This window comes from Zonotrichia albicollis, chromosome 1, assembly GCF_047830755.1.
Source record: "Zonotrichia albicollis isolate bZonAlb1 chromosome 1, bZonAlb1.hap1, whole genome shotgun sequence".
NCBI lineage: Eukaryota > Metazoa > Chordata > Aves > Passeriformes > Passerellidae > Zonotrichia > Zonotrichia albicollis.
In genome coordinates this window covers 16,678,987-16,698,758 of record NC_133819.1, presented here as the reverse complement: position 1 = coordinate 16,698,758, position 19,772 = coordinate 16,678,987, and the positions used below count along the sequence as shown (strand labels likewise).

General features: G+C 41.7%; 1 protein-coding gene across 11 annotated transcripts in view; it reads right to left on the bottom strand.

The window, feature by feature from the left end:
• Nucleotides 1-18,895, bottom strand: part of ABI1 (abl interactor 1) — a 77,375-nt gene extending 58,480 nt beyond the window's left edge. For 6 of the 11 annotated variants that reach the window (XM_074534635.1, XM_074534663.1, XM_074534629.1 and 3 more), the window contains exon 1: nt 18,618-18,893. In XM_074534635.1, the coding sequence (XP_074390736.1) occupies nt 18,618-18,734 (117 nt within the window). In that variant the 5' untranslated portion in view covers nt 18,735-18,893. Of the gene's footprint in view, nt 1-18,617 lie in introns of all 11 variants that reach the window. The other 5 variants (XM_074534626.1, XM_074534627.1, XM_074534642.1 and 2 more) reach the window with 3 other exon arrangements.
• Nucleotides 18,896-19,772: the final 877 nt, after the last annotated feature.

Below are 19,772 nucleotides of genomic sequence, written 5' to 3'. Positions count from 1 at the left end.
CACTAGGGTTTTGCCATTTTAGCTCAGAGGTCTGTACCAACTACCCAGTCAAAATTTCATCTTATGGGCTTGTGTTAACTTCAACCTACAGCAACTTTTCAAGTCAATAGGAAATACTTCTACAGAATGGTGAAGATGTACATTCTGGAAGTGGCTTGGAGACTCTTAGACATCAGTACTTTAACCTGCCTGAGAAACACCTGGGGACACTTCAAAATGGAAGGAATGGACTTCTGAAAAGTGGTTTCCACACTCAGAAAACAGGAACACACCTCCCTAAAGTGGTGGCTTGTAACATTATGTGGAGCTTCAGATACATGAGTCTGAAGCTGCTGCTTCACTGATCTGATAAGCTTTTTAACAAATCAAAGCTGATCTTGAGGGTTTCTTTGTTACTTCTGACTGCTAATTGCAAAAACCTTGGGCATCTCTAAACTATTCACAATATATGCTCTTAGACCAAGTATTTCACATCCAAGCAGTAGTAATGTGTTTTTAAAAGGTTTAAATATGCCGTATACACTAGAGTAGACTTTTGGCTCAGGAGCTAAATGTAATTTATGTTGAAAGCCATGTCCCAAGATTACTGCAAATAACTGAGGAGCTACATACTGAAATAAGTAGGTACCCCACAGATACAGGTTCTCCCTTATCTGTTTTTCATAGAGCTTGTCAGACTGCTTTGCAGTGTAAACACACTGCACCACAGTAGACTTTTTGGCTGTTATGGATGGTTATTACATCAGAGTATCAGTTATACATTAAAGAAAAGAGAAATACTGACAAGTCACAGCAGCAAATGCCACAGGTTTCTACACTCTGAAGAAGTTTCAGGAGCTAACTACCTACCTGGAAGTCATCCAAGTAGATCTACACAGACTGTGGTTATTAGTAGCAGGTACTCAGCAGGGAGCATTCAGGGTTTTTATCACCACAGATACAGCCTTAAGGGATATATGATATGGCATTCCAAAGTGGCATGGGAAACTAGGGTTTCAAAATTTACCAAAGGGAGTGCTTACATTACATATGCCATGTAGGTTAAAAATAAAGTATCAATCAGTATGTATGTCAATTGTCTCCTGCAACAGGTTTACAGCACTTGTGCCATACAGCCAATTCCATTGAAGAAATTCTCTCTGCAATGCATTAGGCTTGGCAATACTTCAAGGGGATGGATGATGTGCTGAGTACATCCCAATATCCACAGAGTTATATCTGGCCTGGAATTTACCTGCCTACAGCTTGGACTGTTCTTCACTGATCAGCAGCCCAATTCCCCCACTGGAAAGTGAAGCAAGCCATCAGAAGAGTTAGCTCAGAAGTTCAAACTCAACCCTTGTCCAACATATTAGGACAAGAGACACCCTCCCACAGCACCAGATAAGGCTGCAGAGAATTACCAGTACACTTCACCTAATGTCTCAGTTCAACTTAAGCAGATCACTATCCATATCCTTGTTACTGAAACTCCTTGCTCTGCCATTCATATAATTACTATCATCAGTAAAAACAACTGTGGGAAATTTAAAAAGCAAGCTTTGTGGGGACAAAGAACAGGAAGAGACTTAGTCCAAGTACAGCCTGTTAAAATGACAGAACCAACCCAGCCCCCATACAAAGCAGCACTAGAGCCAAAAGCCACACATATTCCAGACCACTGGCAAATCTCAAGTAAAATTCTGCATCACAGAGATCAGTACTAATGTTCATGCAATACAAAAATGTTCAAGGGTTTTACTCAAGTGATTTTTATCACAACTTGTCATGTTGTTGTAGCTTTCTACCATTCCTGAATTTGTGTAATTTGTGCAAGTAAAAGCTCAAAATTTTAATTACCCCAAAGCCTGCAAGATATTAATAGCAACATATTGCAGTCACAGAACATGTCCACCTCCTGTCCAAGGCCTCTCCAGGGGGCTGGCAGTCAATCCTTCACTGACAGTGAAAACAAGAAATAGAACAGACTATTCAGCACATAGTGAGAAGTAGTGTCAAATAGAAATATCAAAGCTCTCAATCACTTAAGTAACTAATTGTTCCAGGAGTATGGAGGAATCTGAAAGCCAGGTAAGGTACAGAAGGATGCCTAACCATTAAGAGCAAGCCACCCAAGACACCTCTCACTATGGAAACCCCAAAACCAGCATGATTAAAATTCTTTCAAGTTCATTCAGTAAACAGTAATTCTTTCCATCTACTAAGGCAGAAATCCTCAATAAACACAGCAAAGCTAGCAGCTACCATTCAACTCCAGGGAATTTCCTTCCAGCATCTAAGACAGAAAAACCCACTGGTATGAAATAATACCATGTCTGTTGAGTTTCTCCAGATAAGATGCAGTAACTCAGCTAGACAAAACACAGAGAAACTGGAAGAACTTGAAATCTCTTCTCCCCAGGTAAAGACCTTGCACAATAAAGCCGGAATTCATTCAAGGCACCAGAAGATGAGATGATCACCACCACCACTACACCACAGCCCACAAACCAGATTTCAATCTGTTTCTTTTTAGAAACACTATCTTGACAAAAAACATTGACGAGGCAGCTTCTTTATCTCAAGGGTCAAGACACACACCAAATTACTGTTTAACAAACACATACAGCAGTGTAACCAGCAATCCCTCTAATTCCCAAACTCTGTTTCAGACAAGCCCTTCCCCCAAATCCTGTATGCACGAGACAATCAGCTAGAAGCAAATCCTTCATTTCCATCAATAATATTCCCCTGACCAGTCCTGAATAGCCTTGATAGCAAATTAGCATTTCTATGGGCTGAGACAAAATTTAGTCGATCTCACTGCATCCCTGATTTTCTTTTACTTGCATTTTCCATTCTGTTGACTAACTATAAATAGAAAAGTCTCAATTTTTAAATTATCCTCTTTTTTCAGGAAGGTAGAGGGAGAAAAGCTTCTTTATTAAGGGAAGAAGTTAATTCTAATAGAAAGTTTAAGGGAAATACATATATCATTCATATACATATATACATACATACACACTTAAACAATAAATAAATTTTAAAAACAACAACTGAGGAATTCCATGTTAATCCAGGCTGCAAACATTATAGCAAGAAATAAATCTATCCACTAGGAATGTGATTTATAAAGCAATGCAGACTGACAGATGGAGCCTGGGAAGGTACATGCCAGCTGCTCTGTTAGTAGCATTTTCTGCCCAATGCAACAAATAAGGTTCATTGGCTCTGGACTAAGCCACTCCTCTTATTAAAAACTTACATATATATATTATTTATATACAATATCTAAAAATACTGTTGAAAATGTAATTTTCAGTTCTTCTGCCAAATCACATCAAAGAGATGTCTCAGTAAATATGTTGGCACAAAACATTGCTACTGTCAGTTGTCACAGTCTGTCTATACAACCATAACTGCATGCCACACTGAACTCAAGCGACAGAAGCAGACATGCCCATGTGTCATTTTCACACAACCCTTGGACACTCAATTAGTAAGGCTTCAAGGCTGCACACACAGCAAGGCTAAGAAATTTGGTCCAAGTCTTACATTCTGTGTTTTACATGATTTAGACAATATAAGCCTCAGTACAGTATTTCGTTCCTGTAAAGCACTGCCCAATAGCTGCACATACAGTTGCTCCAAAACTACACCTTGAACTTTTTTGCAGTGTCTGATTTGCCTTAAGACATCAAACACAACTTTCTTCAGAGCAGACATAAAGCAGGCTCTGACATCAGAGATACCAGCTCCAGAGTGTTTGATTCATCATCCCTAGGTGTATTTACATAAAGTGAGATGTGGCACCTAGGACATGGTTTACTAATGGACTTGGCAATGTCGGGTTAATGACTGGACTTGATGGCCTTAAAGGCCTTCTCCAATCAAAATAATTCTATAATTCTGTGATTCTAATGCCACCCTTGGACTATCAGACAAAGAAATCCTTGGCACTCCCATAGCAGGAAGTTGAAGGAAGACTTCAACACTACGAAAGCTACCCAAGGCTTTGGAGCATATGATTGTTTTGACACACCAGAGCAGATAACAGCAAATTAGAGAACTTATAGTGCACAGAGAAACAAATAGAATGTCTCTCAAATATTGATTTTGTTTTTGTAATAGGGCTTGAAATTAAAATGGCTTTCTGTTTACTTTCTTAAGTGATGGCTCCCACCCTCAAATATTAGCTCATCTAGCAAAGACATGCTCCTTGGTAAGTCAGAGACTTATTCTTCACACTTTTTTTTTTGGTGAGAATAAGAAAAAAACACTTCAGTATTTATTAGTTACTTCAATATCCTCTCTGTGATATAGTGGCAGCGACGCAGAACCAAACTCAAGTTTCTCCAAATGGAGAGAAAAATCAGAACTTGATAGACTTTCATGTCATGCAAGCCTTTGAATCCAGACAGCTCAGTCACCTGCTTTGGGGCAAAGCTGCTCAATTCACTCGTGTGTAAAAGGTTCATTATGTTTGAAACAATGTTCGCTCCTATGGGTTTTGCTTACCTCTTCAGTTTACTCTCAAGGACTGGTGACTGCTGACATGAAGTCTTTTATTTCTGTTCTGATAAATCAAACTGAGGGTCTAAACCCAGAATACAGCAAATCTTTATCTGAAGATAAGCAACGTGCTAAAATTTGATGACTTGACAGGTAAGCTTCAAAGACTTTTTTTTTTTTTTTCCCCAGATTCTCACTCTCTAGTCCTCCCTACCTTCTATTAGGAATACTCCCCAGGAGTATTCCTAATTGGAATACTCCTGGGGAGATTCCAATTAGAGACAAGAGGAAAAGTTTTCACAATGAGAACAACCAGTCAGTCACTGGAATAATCTTATCAGGGAAGTGGTGGATTCCCCAATACTGGACATCCAACTGGACAGGGTGCTGGGCCATCTTGTCTAGATGATGCTTTCTTTTGCACAAGAAAAGCTGGACCAGATGATTACTAAGGTCCCCTTCCAACCTGGCAATCTGTGTTATGTCAACAGTGCTCTGAACCCATACAACAGGGTAACCTCAATATCTGTGTGCAAAACAAACACACCGAACATCAGCATCCACTAAAGGATTGGTCCAAAAAACAAGGAGGCCCACAGTGCAGAGTGTAGACCAAAGCTACACTCTGCACTGCAACAGGTTCCTCTCCATGGAGATGTCAAAGATGTTGCAGGACAACAAAGCAGCAAGGAAAGTGGGAAAAGAGAGTAGAGAAAGTCATTAGCAGGCCTGTCCAGCTCCAGGGAGAATCTCAAGGCAACAAAATGTAGAGCCAAGAGTTACACTGGCTTTAAGACAATCAGCAAGTTCCTGGATTGCACGTGTTCCTAATTCAGCAACAGTTCTCATGTTTAAGAGAGTCACTTTAGACACACAGCTGCTGCCCAGATTTTACAGTTCAGGCAGTTCCCAAACATCACAGTATTTTTAAAACAAAGAAAACAATGGCCATTATAGGATCAAATTCTCTACTCGTGCTTTGTATCACTACACAGCTGACTACTTAGTGTCTTGAAGATGAATACACTCAGTCCAGCAGAAAATCATCACATATCTCACCATACTTAAACCAGAAACTGGTGGATTCCCACAATTTTGTAGCAGCTTATTTCCCAGCACAAGGCATACTCTCACATAGCACACAGGCTATACAGTGATTTCATGGCAATAAAGTAATGGACTGCAATACAAGGAATGATTGTTTTAATCAGAACTTGCTTGTCATTGGAAAAAATCAACCTAGTTTCTGTTTCTATCTGATCACATAAACAAATACTGCTCAGACTTTGATGCGCTCCTGCACCTGATGGTACGATTTTTATTTTATAGTGGCTGTAAGCACACTACATCCAGCTTCTGTTTACATAATTATTTTTATTATGTTAAAATTTTATCCTACAGTTAGCAGCAACATTCCAAAACTTAATACACAGAAGCTCACTTACATAGTGGGTTATTTAAATTGCAACAAGTAAAAATTTATCTCCTCTAAAAACCACACACAACAAAGCAAAACAGATGGCTCAGGAGAAAGGAGGAGAGGGAGTAGGAAGGGCGAGTCAATTTGGCAAGTCATATCTTTCTCCATCAAAAAAGTGACAGAAGAATAGATAACCAGAACTAAATAAATATGGTAATATCCACATCCAGCATTAGGTAAAACCTAACTTTCAGAAACCAACAGAAGAAAGCAAGCAAATTCTTTAATAGGAAATACAGCATCAAGTTCAGGAGTGAGGGAATTGCTTTGTTTGGCTTTTCTAAACAAAGTCCTTGGTGAGACAACTGCTGTGCTATTAGCTAGTACAGAAGTAGTTCAAGTGAGTAGCTTTCCCTAGAAATACAGCTCCAATGCCTCTTGCAGCACAATTACAGGAAAGTTCTCATCAGTGCTGAAGTTGCACTGGTGTTTTTAAGATGCATCTTCACATTACTTTAAAGACTGCTTCCCCTTCACGTACAACGTAGAGGGCAGATTTAAGCATATGCAGGAGGTGCAGAGCCATACAGGTGACGGCAGAGCTGCATTTCCATGCAACCAGATGCATAAGAACAGTCATATCCACAACACTCTGTCTCCTCCCCTGCCAGCAGTAAAACAAAACCTGAACTATTCTATTTCAGCACTTGTCATAGGGCCATCAGGACACCTTGCTATCTCCTCTGTCATCAGCTTGAGTGGCCTTATTACAGCTACAGAGGAGCTGTGCTCAGAGAAAGACTCCCCTGACAAGTGGAATACATCACCACAGCTGTGCATCTGCCCATACCCACAGTGCCACCCATACCCCTCTGCACCTGTACACCCTGGGGGAAGCTGGGCTAAAACACAGGAGAGGCCACGGGAGGACACGTGCAGCAGTGGAGCAGCATGTGGGATGGTGGATCTGTCATTTCCAGCTGCTTCAAAGCTTGGGATGGCCTCTCTACACTGCAAGAGGCAGGAGTTACTACTTCTGCCAAGAAAATTTTATGCCCATTAAGTCTGCTGGTAAGGCTCACTATCAGAGATAACATTCTCACTATGATACACTATGATGTGAGCGTTTGCAAGTAAGCCCACGACTGGAACAATTACATTTCATAAGTCTTGTCCAAAACTCTAGTTTCAAACAGCAAGAAGTGGCTGTGTCAGTAAAGAAAAAAAATGCAGTTGTACTCTAAAAACATGCTCTTGGTTTTACTGAAGAATACACAGTATTTACATGTAAATTAAATCCTGCGTGAATAGGGGGACAGAGAAGAAAAAACTTTTTCTACAACAAGAAATGACATTCAGGACCAAAACCAGCCTAAACACTGAAGGTATGTCCAACGCAGAACTGGAGACTGGTCTTTTTACCACCTCCCGCCCACACCAGCTCTCAGGTTAGGGAACTGCTTTTCAGCTTCCTGCCTTGTTGTTTTTCAAAGGAAACTGCAAATTTTCAAGCACAAAAAACCAAACAGACCGACAACAAGCATGTTTTCTGTCAACAACTAGGGAAATTAATTTTGCCATTCACAAAAGAGAATTTTCTTATCATCATGGATGGCCACATTTTTGCACCCTTTATACTTAAATGATGATGCATTTTTTCTTAACTTTCACAATGGTTGTTTGCATTTAGTCATTTTCTGAGGAGGCAAGAAGCTTAAATGAGTACCTTTGCTCATTATTTATGTTCTCTATTTGCATAACTCCTGCACAACTGCTCCATTAAACACCTCTTCCCCTCCAAGGCCAATTTTAAAAAGCCTCCTGCTTTATGAGACTGACAAGTATGACTCACAGTATTCCCCACATTCATTCCCCCAGGCCTCGTGGGATGCTGTGCAGCCAGTAAAAGTACCTGTTCCAGTTCATACTCCCCCACGCCCACTGCTGCTGCAGTAAACCCTTACAGCAATCTGGGGAAAAAGTAAAGCTATTTCTCTCTGCTGTAGGCAGGAAACAAATAGTAACAGTATTTGCTTTTCATATTGTCCTTCTCAGCACCACAGTTAGCAAAAGAGAGTGGCTGAACACAATGAAGCAAGTTACACATTCTCTTCCCCATTCTTCCTGTGCTCTTATTCCCACCAGAAACTTGGGAGTTTTCTCAAGACCCTCAAACTGCTTTTCAGCAATCCTTCAAACCATTCCCATTTTCTATCCACAAGGCAGAAAGTTATCCAACACAGATTATCCACTCTTAAAGTTCCTTCTATGCCCAAGGAACACATCTAAATACTCCTGACATTCAGGACCAAAACCAGCAACTTCTCTCTCCAGCAGAGAAGCAAAAATCAACAGGTACCATACGCCTGCATACTTGGCGTCTATCCCCAGTAAACAAGCTTCTCTTATAATTACAAAAATACCTCCCTCAGTCTCTGAACAGTCAATATTCATTCACTGCAGAGTACTGAGAAGAGCTGATTTTACAGTTTGTGTTGATGGACAGTAGGTTTTCAAAGAGGAAATGTGTGCTAGAAAGCTTTCCACTGACTGTTATCATTCTCCACTGGTTAAAGGACAGACTGATAAAGAAGAACGAAATGCACATTTAGAAATGACAGTCACTAATGAAGAGATTAAAGATTTCATACAAGTAAGCTGCATTGTATGAGCCCAAGCTCCAAATACATCTATGGCAACAACAATTTCTCTAACATTCAAAGTTAAAGACACCTTAGAAATTAGATTAAAAATCTGTTGCCATTTAAGCCAAATCCCAGGGACTACTGTGGCAACCACATCATTTCAGTGCTGGGAGAACATATGGTGTGCTGCAGCAGGAAACACACCCACGGTATTTGAAGAGAGCCCTTGTACAGCCAAGCACTTCCAAACCAGACACATATTTTATCAAATGCAGCTAAAGCCAGGAGTTTGCATCATAGAAACAATAGCTCCTCCCAGAGATTTAGAAATCCTGCAAGTCAGACAGCCAAGCAAAAGCTGAACAATCCCCAGCCAGGTCTCAAAGATCTTGCCAACGTAAGTGCGTTGATCCACCCTATCTCTACTTGTTAGTCTGATACTCTCTGGACCTTGACTGAAACACCATCCAAGCCACCTGCTACGAGGCTTCTCAGTGGAAACCTTGCAGGTTACAATAATATTTTATAAAGCCCTTTAAGGATCAGGTCCATCTCTGCTTTGGACACACACACATTAAGAGAACGCCATTCCTCCTGCCACATTCACTTTCCTTCACTGTTAAGAGAAACAAAGCCCTCCAAGCAGAGGAGTTTCATTATGACCATTTTACTTCTTAGACTCAAAAGGGTAACAAAAGGACCAGTTTCCTGAAGAAGACAGGTTTCTCATAAAGGAAAGGTCTGGCTGCATATAAATATTAGAGGCCTCATAAGAATTTTACCAATAGGGAGAATCATGTCAGTCCCATTCCACATTGTCGTTCCAGCTGCATTCCATTTCCTCTGTACCCTGGTCATCAAGGCTACCTCACGTAGTTAGAGACTACTGCAGAGAAAAGGCTTTAGTCTCAACTCTGTGCCAACAAAGATAATTTTAAAAAGAAATGTGTATAAATGTCTTTGGTAGCTGCAGATTTCAAATTGTTAGCAAACCCATGCTAGTAGAAACTTTATCAGAAAGCCATAATGAAAAATAGCTACATAATATAAGTTGCAAGGCAGTAAAATATGCAGTTAAATAATAGAAAGAGATTAATTAAAAGAAATAGGCAAGGGAGAATAGGCTCTCAGATCAGATCTGAAATGAGACAAAGTAAACAACATGAAAGTGAGACCAAAGGTCTAATAAGCAATCTGCAGCAAGCAGAAGACTTGAGGAGGGAGAGAGAAATCAGCAAATTCACATTAAGATCACAGCCTAGGAGAAGCCTATGGAAAGAGAGAAACATCGCTAGTAATATTTAGTGACATAAGAGCAATTAACATTACTAGGTATGTGAAAAGACAAGCCATGGCATGGCATTCTGCAGCTACTTAGATGTTCATGCAGTAATCTGATGCACCTGCCTGGACTCCTTGTTCTTCTCTTGCCTATTTGTTTTATGCAGATGTTTTCTTATCATGGGCTTCAGAAAACACAGAACTATTGCATGAGGACCACAGCTCAAGTATTAACTCGTAGCACACCTGCTACAACAAAGTTAAATAAGATGCACAGCTGACAATGATTGCTGCAGGACAAATACTGCTTGGCAGATTTGCTGACCCCAAAGTACAACGAGGAGATCAGAAAGTGAAAGTGAAGATACGCATCTAGTAAAAGATTATCCATGGAAAAAAAAACCCAACTAAAAACCCCACACTTCCCTGATAAGGCACAGCTTATAAAAAGTATTATCATGTGAAACACTGGTGTGAAAGTAGCCAGCAGAGTCTACACTTCAATTCTTTTCCAAGAATTGTTATGCTTCAAGTGGTAAACAAATATTTTTTTTTCTTGGAACTATTTATAACTTTAAGACCACCCAGTAAGAATATTACATTCAACTCTAAGGATGTCAAGCCAACATTTGTTTTAGTAAGACTCCTCCGTGTGAGTTCTGAGAGGTCTTCCTGCTCTTAACAAAAGTAGGAATGCTACCATATTTTATTCCTGTTTGTCTTTGAGGTTACAATAAAGTTAGGACAGGGATGCAGAGTCTCTTCCTCATGAGTTCTTTAATTATACATCACTACAGTATCAGAGCTTTCTTGCACATGGAGCAGTGTGCTTGCACTTTAACTTTTGCTGTATAAAGAGCATACAGAATTAATTATTTTGGGCTCAGAGAGGGAGGGATGACACTGCCACAAATATATCTGCTATAAGAAACACAAGAAAGATGCAATCTCATTGTAGAAGTGACAACCTTTACTGTTCTTTCAGAAGATACATCATCTCTGAAGGTTATGAAGAGGCTTTATCATAGAGGAGGCTCAAATGAAAGGAAGTTTTGATTTTCAGATACTTTTTCAGTTTGCAGAACCCCAGCACATATTAGTAATTATGAGAGAAGCTTGTTTACTAAACCCATTTGATCTGGAACCTTTGACAAGAATATTATTAAAAATAAAGTATCCTTTCAAGTAGTCTTTTTCAGAGTTAAACCTGCTGCTTTAGCTCAGCCAGCAGGTTACCTACAAATTCCAACTCATGTTAATACAAACTGCTGAATTTTACAAGTTGCACCAGAAAATGCTATACCTAGCTTCACTCCAAGTTGAAAGTCTCATGCAGAATTCCTCACCTCTCCTTTTCTTCTGAACTATCAGCATCATAGTAACCAATATACATTCTGAAAAACAAGCATGCATGGCTCCTGTTAACATCATTAAGGGCTTGCATAAGTAATGAGCAACACTATTTGCACAGTCTCAAGAAAAGGTGGCACCCACACTCAATTAATTAACCTACGGAAAGTAACGCATTCAACGCATTCCCTGTAAAATCAGGAGGAAGATTTTAGACTTCTGTTTTCATCTGCTGCCTACAAAATTGATTCTTGAAGAGCCCACCTGTCAGAAATGCTGTACATTCTATTTCAATACCTGGCACTATGCTGATGAAACACTTGACTGAGCCTACCTCCAGCACCACCAGGACACACTGACACGCTGGGGGTGCAGGAGGAAAGGCACCTGCAGTGCCACCTTACTCAGAGCTGTGTTCAGGAGCACACTGAGACCTATTCTCCACAGCACTCTGGTCTTGGCTCTCAAGGGCTCTCTGCAAGTTTTGAGGTGCAAAAGGCTATTTCTGCAACCCACAGCAGACACCAAGTCTGTCAGGAAAAGGGAGGAACCAGACTGAGGCACAGTATCTACCATTTCAAGTTCTGCAGTTACTTCCCCCTACACAGGGGTGGAAGGAGGTGAGGATCACTCTGACCAAGCCCACCCACCTCTGTCACCAGAGCTCAGATTTAGGAGTGGGCTGGAAGGAACAGCATCAAAGGAACACTACACTAGGGAACACAGATGCTAAAGAGAGCAAGAATGCTCAGGTAGTTATGAACAAGCCTGGACACTGAGTAAACAGCGTCCCACAAGCAATTTCCTACCGTGCAAGAATGAAAACCACAGTACACTCCTTTACACTCCAAGTCACTAAATAAGGACTGAACACAAGCAGAGAGAGCAAGATATCCCCTTATCCCTCAAGGCTGCCTTGCTATGCCAGGACTGACTTTGTCCACACAGCTGCCACTCCACCATTCTGTAGCTAAGCAAGATTTTGGTCACCAGAAATGTCAAACACAGACTGCTTTCACCAATGAGAAATAGAGCAGCATCTTCTCGAGCCTCTGCCAAGACCCACCAACACACAGACAAACAGTGCTGTGAGCCTTATGTAACTCCTGACGTTGGCAAAGCAAAAAAATTAGAATATCAAGGCTCTTATGAGAGGTGATACGTTAAATTCTTAAGTAATTGCTGCTAATGAATTCAATGATGGTTTCAGGTGCATATTTTCCTGAAAGAGTCATTACACTGCCTCTGTGCATACTGTCTCTGTGTTTCTGCCGATACCCACTTTTTGCTGTGTTGCAGTATAACAGAGGCAGTCTGGAAAGGGGTGGGGTGGCAGGGGGAACAGCACTGCAAGTCCACACAATCAGGTTCTGTTCCCAAATCTGACAAGATGTCCCTATATGACCTTCCATGAGCCAGTTACAAATTCCATGCCTCCACTTACGCTTTTGTAAAACGAAGACACTTCAAAATGCCAAACAAAGATACTGGGAAGTTGCATCGGTTCTTTTGTTTCAGAGTTCAGGCTTTTTTCTTCTGTTAAACTTAGATTAGATACTAACAGGAACTTTGCCCTCAGAAGTACAACACTTCCTTCTTGTACTCAGCCTGCTCCTGTACTCTTACCTTCATTACAATTGCCTTCCTTCTCCACTTTATGAGACCTTCCCAAGGCTCATCTATTTTCTCTTTACCAGAAGAGCTACTTACTGTAACAACCTCCCAGAGAACCAGGAGAAGTATTAGATTGTTGCCCCACTTAATCATACTTCTTCCTTCCTTCCAACAATTCCACAGGACTGTGCACAGCAAGAGCAGCACAGGGAGCAAGGATCACACTCAGCATACGCTGACTGCAGATATCCTGCAAGCTTCTTTCTTCCAACAATGCACAAACAGAAGGAGGTGGAGAGCACTTCCCTTGTGCAAGAAACAGTTCACACCTGTAAAAGCTTATCCCAATCCACTTTACTGTACCTGATTAAGGTAGCACTTAAGAAAAATGGAGCAGGAATAGCGGACAACATCCTCCTGGTTTCTCAAACCAAATATACCGAAATTAATGGAAACATTTCAAATTTGGAAAAGCTCATCTCATATCATCTACCTTCTCTGGACACAAATCAGACATACAACATCCTGGGGTTCATCATCTTTAAATTCAGTGTAATCACTTGCTGATTCAGTGAAGTTGAGCTACAGTCTTATTGCTGCCTGAGTTAAAGCTTTATTTTCCAAAACACAGGCACTTGCATTGGCACAGGAGACCTACACAAGGCACAGATGAGCTATAAGCCTAACCCACCAAACTGTACCTATATCATTATTCTAAAAAAAAAAAAAGCCCAAAACCACACACAGAACAGCCAGTGCCTTTTATACTGCTGGCAAACATTTGCTTAAACTACCTTAAAAAGAACATTATTTCAAAGTATAATGCAACACCTTTTTTAAAAGAATATTATTTAAACCTACAAAGCATAAGAGATACATTTGTATTTTATCTCATTGCTCTCTAATTTTGAACTATATTTGGTGTTACAGAAAGTGAACATAATTTGCTTTTTTTGTTAAATGTTCCAAGTTTCTTGTTTAGCAAGAAAACTTGTGGAAGAAAAAATATTACTGTATTTACTCTCAAACTAATTAACCTATGAACATAAAAGCATACAAGTTCTAACAGCACATAAAGGATTTGTATTAGTGACAATTTAAGAAGTTTATCCTTTTAGAGCAGCTCATTTCCTGAATTAGACATTCTGAGTGAACTTCTTTGTACCGAACTAAGTTAAGCCACTTTCCATGTGCCAAGCAATGAAACTGAGTGTCTGACCAGCTACCACTGTTTAATGAAAAGCCACAAAAAAAGGTTCGCTACTGTTGGAAAGGAAATATCTACATTAGAGAACGTCTACATTATCTACATTAGTGTTGAACATCTAACTTATCAAGCAAAAATAGTTTCTCTATGCATCTTGGAAGATAACACAAATATTTATGAAACTTCCTGCATGCAACACTTCTGCTCAATGCCACACATTTACTTTTCTACCAACTGGAGACATATTTGAATTTTTTTGCAATAGCAGTTAAACTGAAATCTGTCCATACTTTTGTCTGTTTTACCCAGAATAGCTTGTTAATTCGCCATTCAGTTTCCACATACCAGTCAGAAGCTACAGAAGGAAGTAACATGACACAAAAACACACATTTAGGCAACACAGCACTTACTTCTTTAAAAGGTCTCTCAATTTATTTTTCTAAAGCTGCTAAATCTACCCACTTGAGACTATCAAGATGAGAATTTATACAAGGATGCAAGCTATTTGTTTAGAGATTCTCACAGTCATATTAAAATTATATTTGAGCTTAAAAACAAAAATTACAAATGGATCTTCACAAGTGGTCTAGAAGCTTGAGACTGACAAAAATTATGTATATCTGCATATGCACAAACAAGGCTATAAGGAACACTTGATTTAGACAGCAGGAGAGTTGTAAGCAGTGTTTTATAACACAGAGAGGCCTCTCTGGGATACACCAGTCAACTGAAGTTGTTCAAAAGGAAGTCATCAGTGGAGTAACACTGCACAAGCCGATTTCCTGTGTCATTCTAATGCTTCATAAGAGAGTTATTGTAAATAACTTTCTTAAAACACCAAAATAACTCAATACAGCTAGAAAAATTACTAGTAGAGCTCTGTGGAAGTTATCAGCTGAAGAATCATAACTAGAACTGCAAATGCTTCAACTCCTTGTTATTTCTGCATTAAGTAGTACTGATCATGTTAATACTGCCTAGGACACTAGAACTCCTCACTAGCATCTTCAGCTTTATGCTACAGATTTTCAGATGGCCTTTTGGTTACAAGCACATCAAAAGGACTAGTCCCAGAATATACCTGCAGGCAAAAGGATTTGGAGAAGACAACAACTATGAGAACTTACATTCTGAAAATATTTTTTAAAAATTATTACATCTACATATAAGAAAAAATATTCCAGGAGGCAAAAATATGCCTTAAAGATTTAAGGTTCAAAACCTGCTCTTAAAACCATTCAGAGTTTAAGCCTCTGACCTAAAACAGGGATCTAATTTTCTACCTGCTTATTGAAATTTCCAACCAGAAACATCATGGATTTTAAATACTGTCAGAGATTAAATACACCAATGTACTTATAATGCCCTTTTCCTTCTATTGAAAGCCAAAATCACTACCAAAACATCACAATGTTCTTCAGTTACTATTTCTACATTTGGTTTTCTTTACTTTTTTCTGTCTCCCTTTTTCTCCCATCCCCATCAAGACTGCCATCACACTGTACTTTGCTTTTAGCACTGTAGGTCTTCCTTGGAAGCTTATGTGTTCTGCTTCTCCTGAATTCTTTTCTCTTCCTAACAAATAAACTTCTTAGATAACTAGAACGCATGATGATCTGGAGGACTGTGTTACCAGCCAGCATTCTGACACAGTCACAGTGTGCCTTAGCAAGCAACTGCTTCCTGCTTTTTTGAGAGCAGCAGTTTTCAACTGGAGATTCCCGAATGCTGTCATATTTCCTAAATGCTCCAGTAAAAGAACACTTACTCTCCACACAGCTACATCCACCATCAGGCAGGCAAGTCCCAGCCAGGTGAGCTTCTCCCCATTTCTCTCTCTCTTGTTTTTATTTTTTCCCTGAGGAATCTCTAAAGACACTGAATACAAGTTTTCCTCAAGAAATCAGCATCACTGAAATTTTACCAGAATTATTCTCAGCTTTAGTAAGACAGACAAAACAATATTCCTGTATTTTCAAATAAAATACATACACACACACACACATAGATATATATATATATATATATATATATATATATATATATATAGCTTGAATAGAGCAATATTAGGGGTCAGAAATTATTTCCTGCTTAAGTCAGTGAAGACTATAAACCAAAACACTGAGAACATCATTCTGTCTCCTATTACAATCACTCTAAATTGTTAGTGCCAGCACTCAGAATAGTCTGACAAACCTGTTTCACCTCAGTGGCACAACTCAGAGTGGGTAACAGCACATGGTAATTTTTACCACTATGGAGCACTTTGTTTTTTCTACAGAAGAAAAGAAACCCCTCCAAATTCAAAGTGGCTAAACTGAACCAGCTACATGCTACCAGGTAAGTTACATTACTAGCTACTAGTGAAGTATCTTAACGTTCACTTCATGGCCAGGTTCTCTATTGTGGTCTGTCTTTTTTATAAAATACCCAATTACATTAAACACAAAGATTTTGTATTGTATGTTTGTTAAGCCTTTTCCTTTTCTCCCCACCCCACAATACTCATACACCTAAATCTCATAACCCAGTGCCCTGTGTCATATTGCCTAATCCAGCAGCGGCCCCACCACATGCACTGGCAGTATAATCTGTTCAGTAGTCCAACTGGACAGCAGATGGCTTTGCATCAAGTGCTGATTAAAAAAACCACCTCCATCAAACACTTTAAAAAATACATAGTTTTTATCAATACATTTATCATTTTTACTGAGCAAATGTACAATACATGTAAAATACAAGCGAGGTATATACATTTTCCAAAGCTACTGTACAAGACAGCATTAGGAATTTTAGAATTCTGGCTTCCTTTCAAAAGGGGTAAACACAGCTGTGCAAAGATAAAACAGAACCCACCAATCCCACATCCAGCTGACCTTGATACTTGAGGTGAAAATGAGCTACCAAGTTAAAAAAAAAAAAAAAAAAAAGGAAAAGCAACCCCAAATGACCAGATGGGAATTTGCTCAAGTGTTGTGTTTATTTGGTTTGTTTGACGAAAGTAAGAAAAGACAAGTTTCATGACTCTGAAGAAAATTATGTGACTGAAAATTCTCTGCACCTTTCTGACACAGGTAAAAGTCAGGAGCAGGAGACACGTCAAAACTTGTGCTGCAATTACCATACTCATGTATTTGTCATATTTCCCATGAGTAAAACCAAATGAACCTCGCCTCTTAGAAGCATTTATATCAGCAGCTTTCTCTGGGTGGAGCAAACAACTCGGAAGCATAAATAGACATTAACTCATACTACCTCATATACCACAAAAAAAAATCAAAACTTGAAAATATGGCTTCTTAGAGCAGTTTTAATTCAAATACCTCATTTTAAAAAATCACTTTGTATCATTAAAGATGTGCTTCCATATTTGCTGCTCCATCACTAAAAACAGTATGCTTGCTTACCAGCAATGATGGATACTGAAGACGTTAGTAACCTGTATTAAATACTTATCACAGGTAATCTAGTATTAGATTCAACAAGTTCACTCTACGAGCTGTCTAGTAAATAAAGTTTATTTGCCTTTCCCCTTCAAATTTTTTACGGAAAAAAAAAAAGTATCTCTGGATGGTTCTGCATCCAGATCAGCATGACTAAAGACCGAGACTTAGAGTCACGTGATGTAAATCCTGAAAAAATAATAATAGCAAATTGTGCTTAAAGTAGCTTCACAAAAGCAGACTTTAAAGAAGGCCAAGAAGCACTGGCAATGTATGGGATGGAAAAAAATCCACACCGACCGGTGGAGAGACGCTACAACCAATGGAGCCTCTTCCCGCATGAGAGACGCGGTCTGCAATCCCTGCTGTAGGGTGTCGGAGCCGGGCAGGCTGCGAGAGGCACAGATTGCCATTTTGAAACGCCGCCTCACGCCCGCACGGCGCTGCCAGCCCACGGGCAGCCTCCTGCCCCCGCACGCCACTCACGGCAGCGCTGCGGACCCGCAGCGCCGCGGCTCCCCCGGCCCCGCCGGGATCCACTCGCCGAGGAGGACCCGGCGCGGGTCCCCGAGCTCCGTGATGTCACCCGGGTGCGGGGCCCCTTCCGCTCCCCGGCCGCTGCGGCGTCGGCCCCGGCGGAGCGCGGTGCGGGGTCGCCCGGCACCCGCGCCCCACGTGCGGCGCATCCGCCCCGGCCACCGCCACCGACCGCCGCCCCGAGGCCCTTCCGCGGCCCCCGGAGGGAGCCCCGCCGCCGGGAAGCCGTGGGGAAACCCGGGATACCGGCTCGGAGCCGGCCGCACGGAGAGGCACGGGGGCCCCCGCGCCTCCCTCACCCCCACCCCAGCCCTGGGAGGTCTCCGGGATGTGACTCATGATAAATAAATACAGAGGGGGGGAAGGAAAAAAAAGGAAAAAAAAAAAGACACACCCTCGGAGCCGGACTGACATAATAACCCCCTCCCTTCCCCTCTGGAGCGGGGGAAGGGAAGCCTGGCCGTTCAGCTGGGAAAGTTGAAAGAAAAGGCAAACCCGAGGGACCGGCTGCGGGGCGGGAGCCGCGGCGGGGGCAGCCAGGCGCCGCTGCCCCTCGGGCGGCTCCGGCCCCGCCGCCGCACCGGAGAGCCGAGCCCCGCCGCCGGTGCGCTGCCCCGCCGCCCCTCACCTGGATGTAGTTGTTTTCGCAGTAGTCGGCGACTCGAGTGAGGTTCTGGTAGCTCTCGAGCAGAGCTCGCTTGCCAGAAGGGATTTCCTCCTCTAGCAACATCTGCAACTCTGCCATTTTCCACCCCTCCGCATCGCTTCCTCTTGCATTAAAGAGACAGCGGCAGCGCCGGGCTCGCAACCCGCCTGGTATTGTGGGATTCCTCCTCGCCTCGCTTTCGTGAACGCTCGCTTTCCCCACCCATCCTTCCCCTCCGAGGGGAGGGGAAAAAAAAAGAAAAAAAAAAACAAACCAAGAAAAAAAGAGGAAAAGCCCGCCCTCGCTGTGCGAAGGCAGCCGGGAGTTGTAGGCAGGGCCGGCCGCATGCGCGGGGCGGCCGCTGCTCATGGGCACCGCCCGCGGGCCGGAGGGACGCGCTGGGCCCGGAGTGCTCCGGCCTGGCCGGCTCCTGTGGCGGGACCGCAGGACTGTCCTGCTGAGAGCCCAGAGACGAGGGGAGACAGTGATGTCCATCCCCCACCCCGCTCAGAAAAGCCCCAGCCCCACAGTGCTGTCCGGAGGCAGCGCCTCTGCAGCAGAGGCCAAAAGGGTCTGGGAGGAAAGCGCTGCTCTGGTTATCTACCGTCTGGCAGGCTAAAATTTTGGAAGATCGCAGAATCAATTAGGTTGGAAAAGGTCTCTGAAATCATCGAGTCCAACCCATGACTGACCACCACCATGTCAACTAGACCACAGCCCTAAATGTAAGGGCCAGTGTTTCCTTAAACATCTCCGGAGACAGTGACTCCACTACCTCCCGGCAGACCATTCCAAAGATAACAAAAGACTGATAAGATGTTAGGATGATCATGGCTTGGGACAACTTCCCTTCCAGGGAATTTCCCCCTGAGGGGGAGGGAGAAATACTGAATCCAAAATGTGTAGATCTTAGTCAAGGCCTGTGCAGTATAACTGCTAACAGTTAGTGACTGCCTGGATTTAGGTTCATAAGAGTTCAAATACTTGTCTGAGATAAATACAGTATTCCTGCTACTCATTTACCTCAGTTGTTAATCATTGTTCAGGGCTTCCTCTGGCTGTTAGCAAAGGTATGGAAGACAAAGGTCTGGTGATTACTTAGTACAATCTCTCTTGCATGTGTTTTTAGTAAGTAAA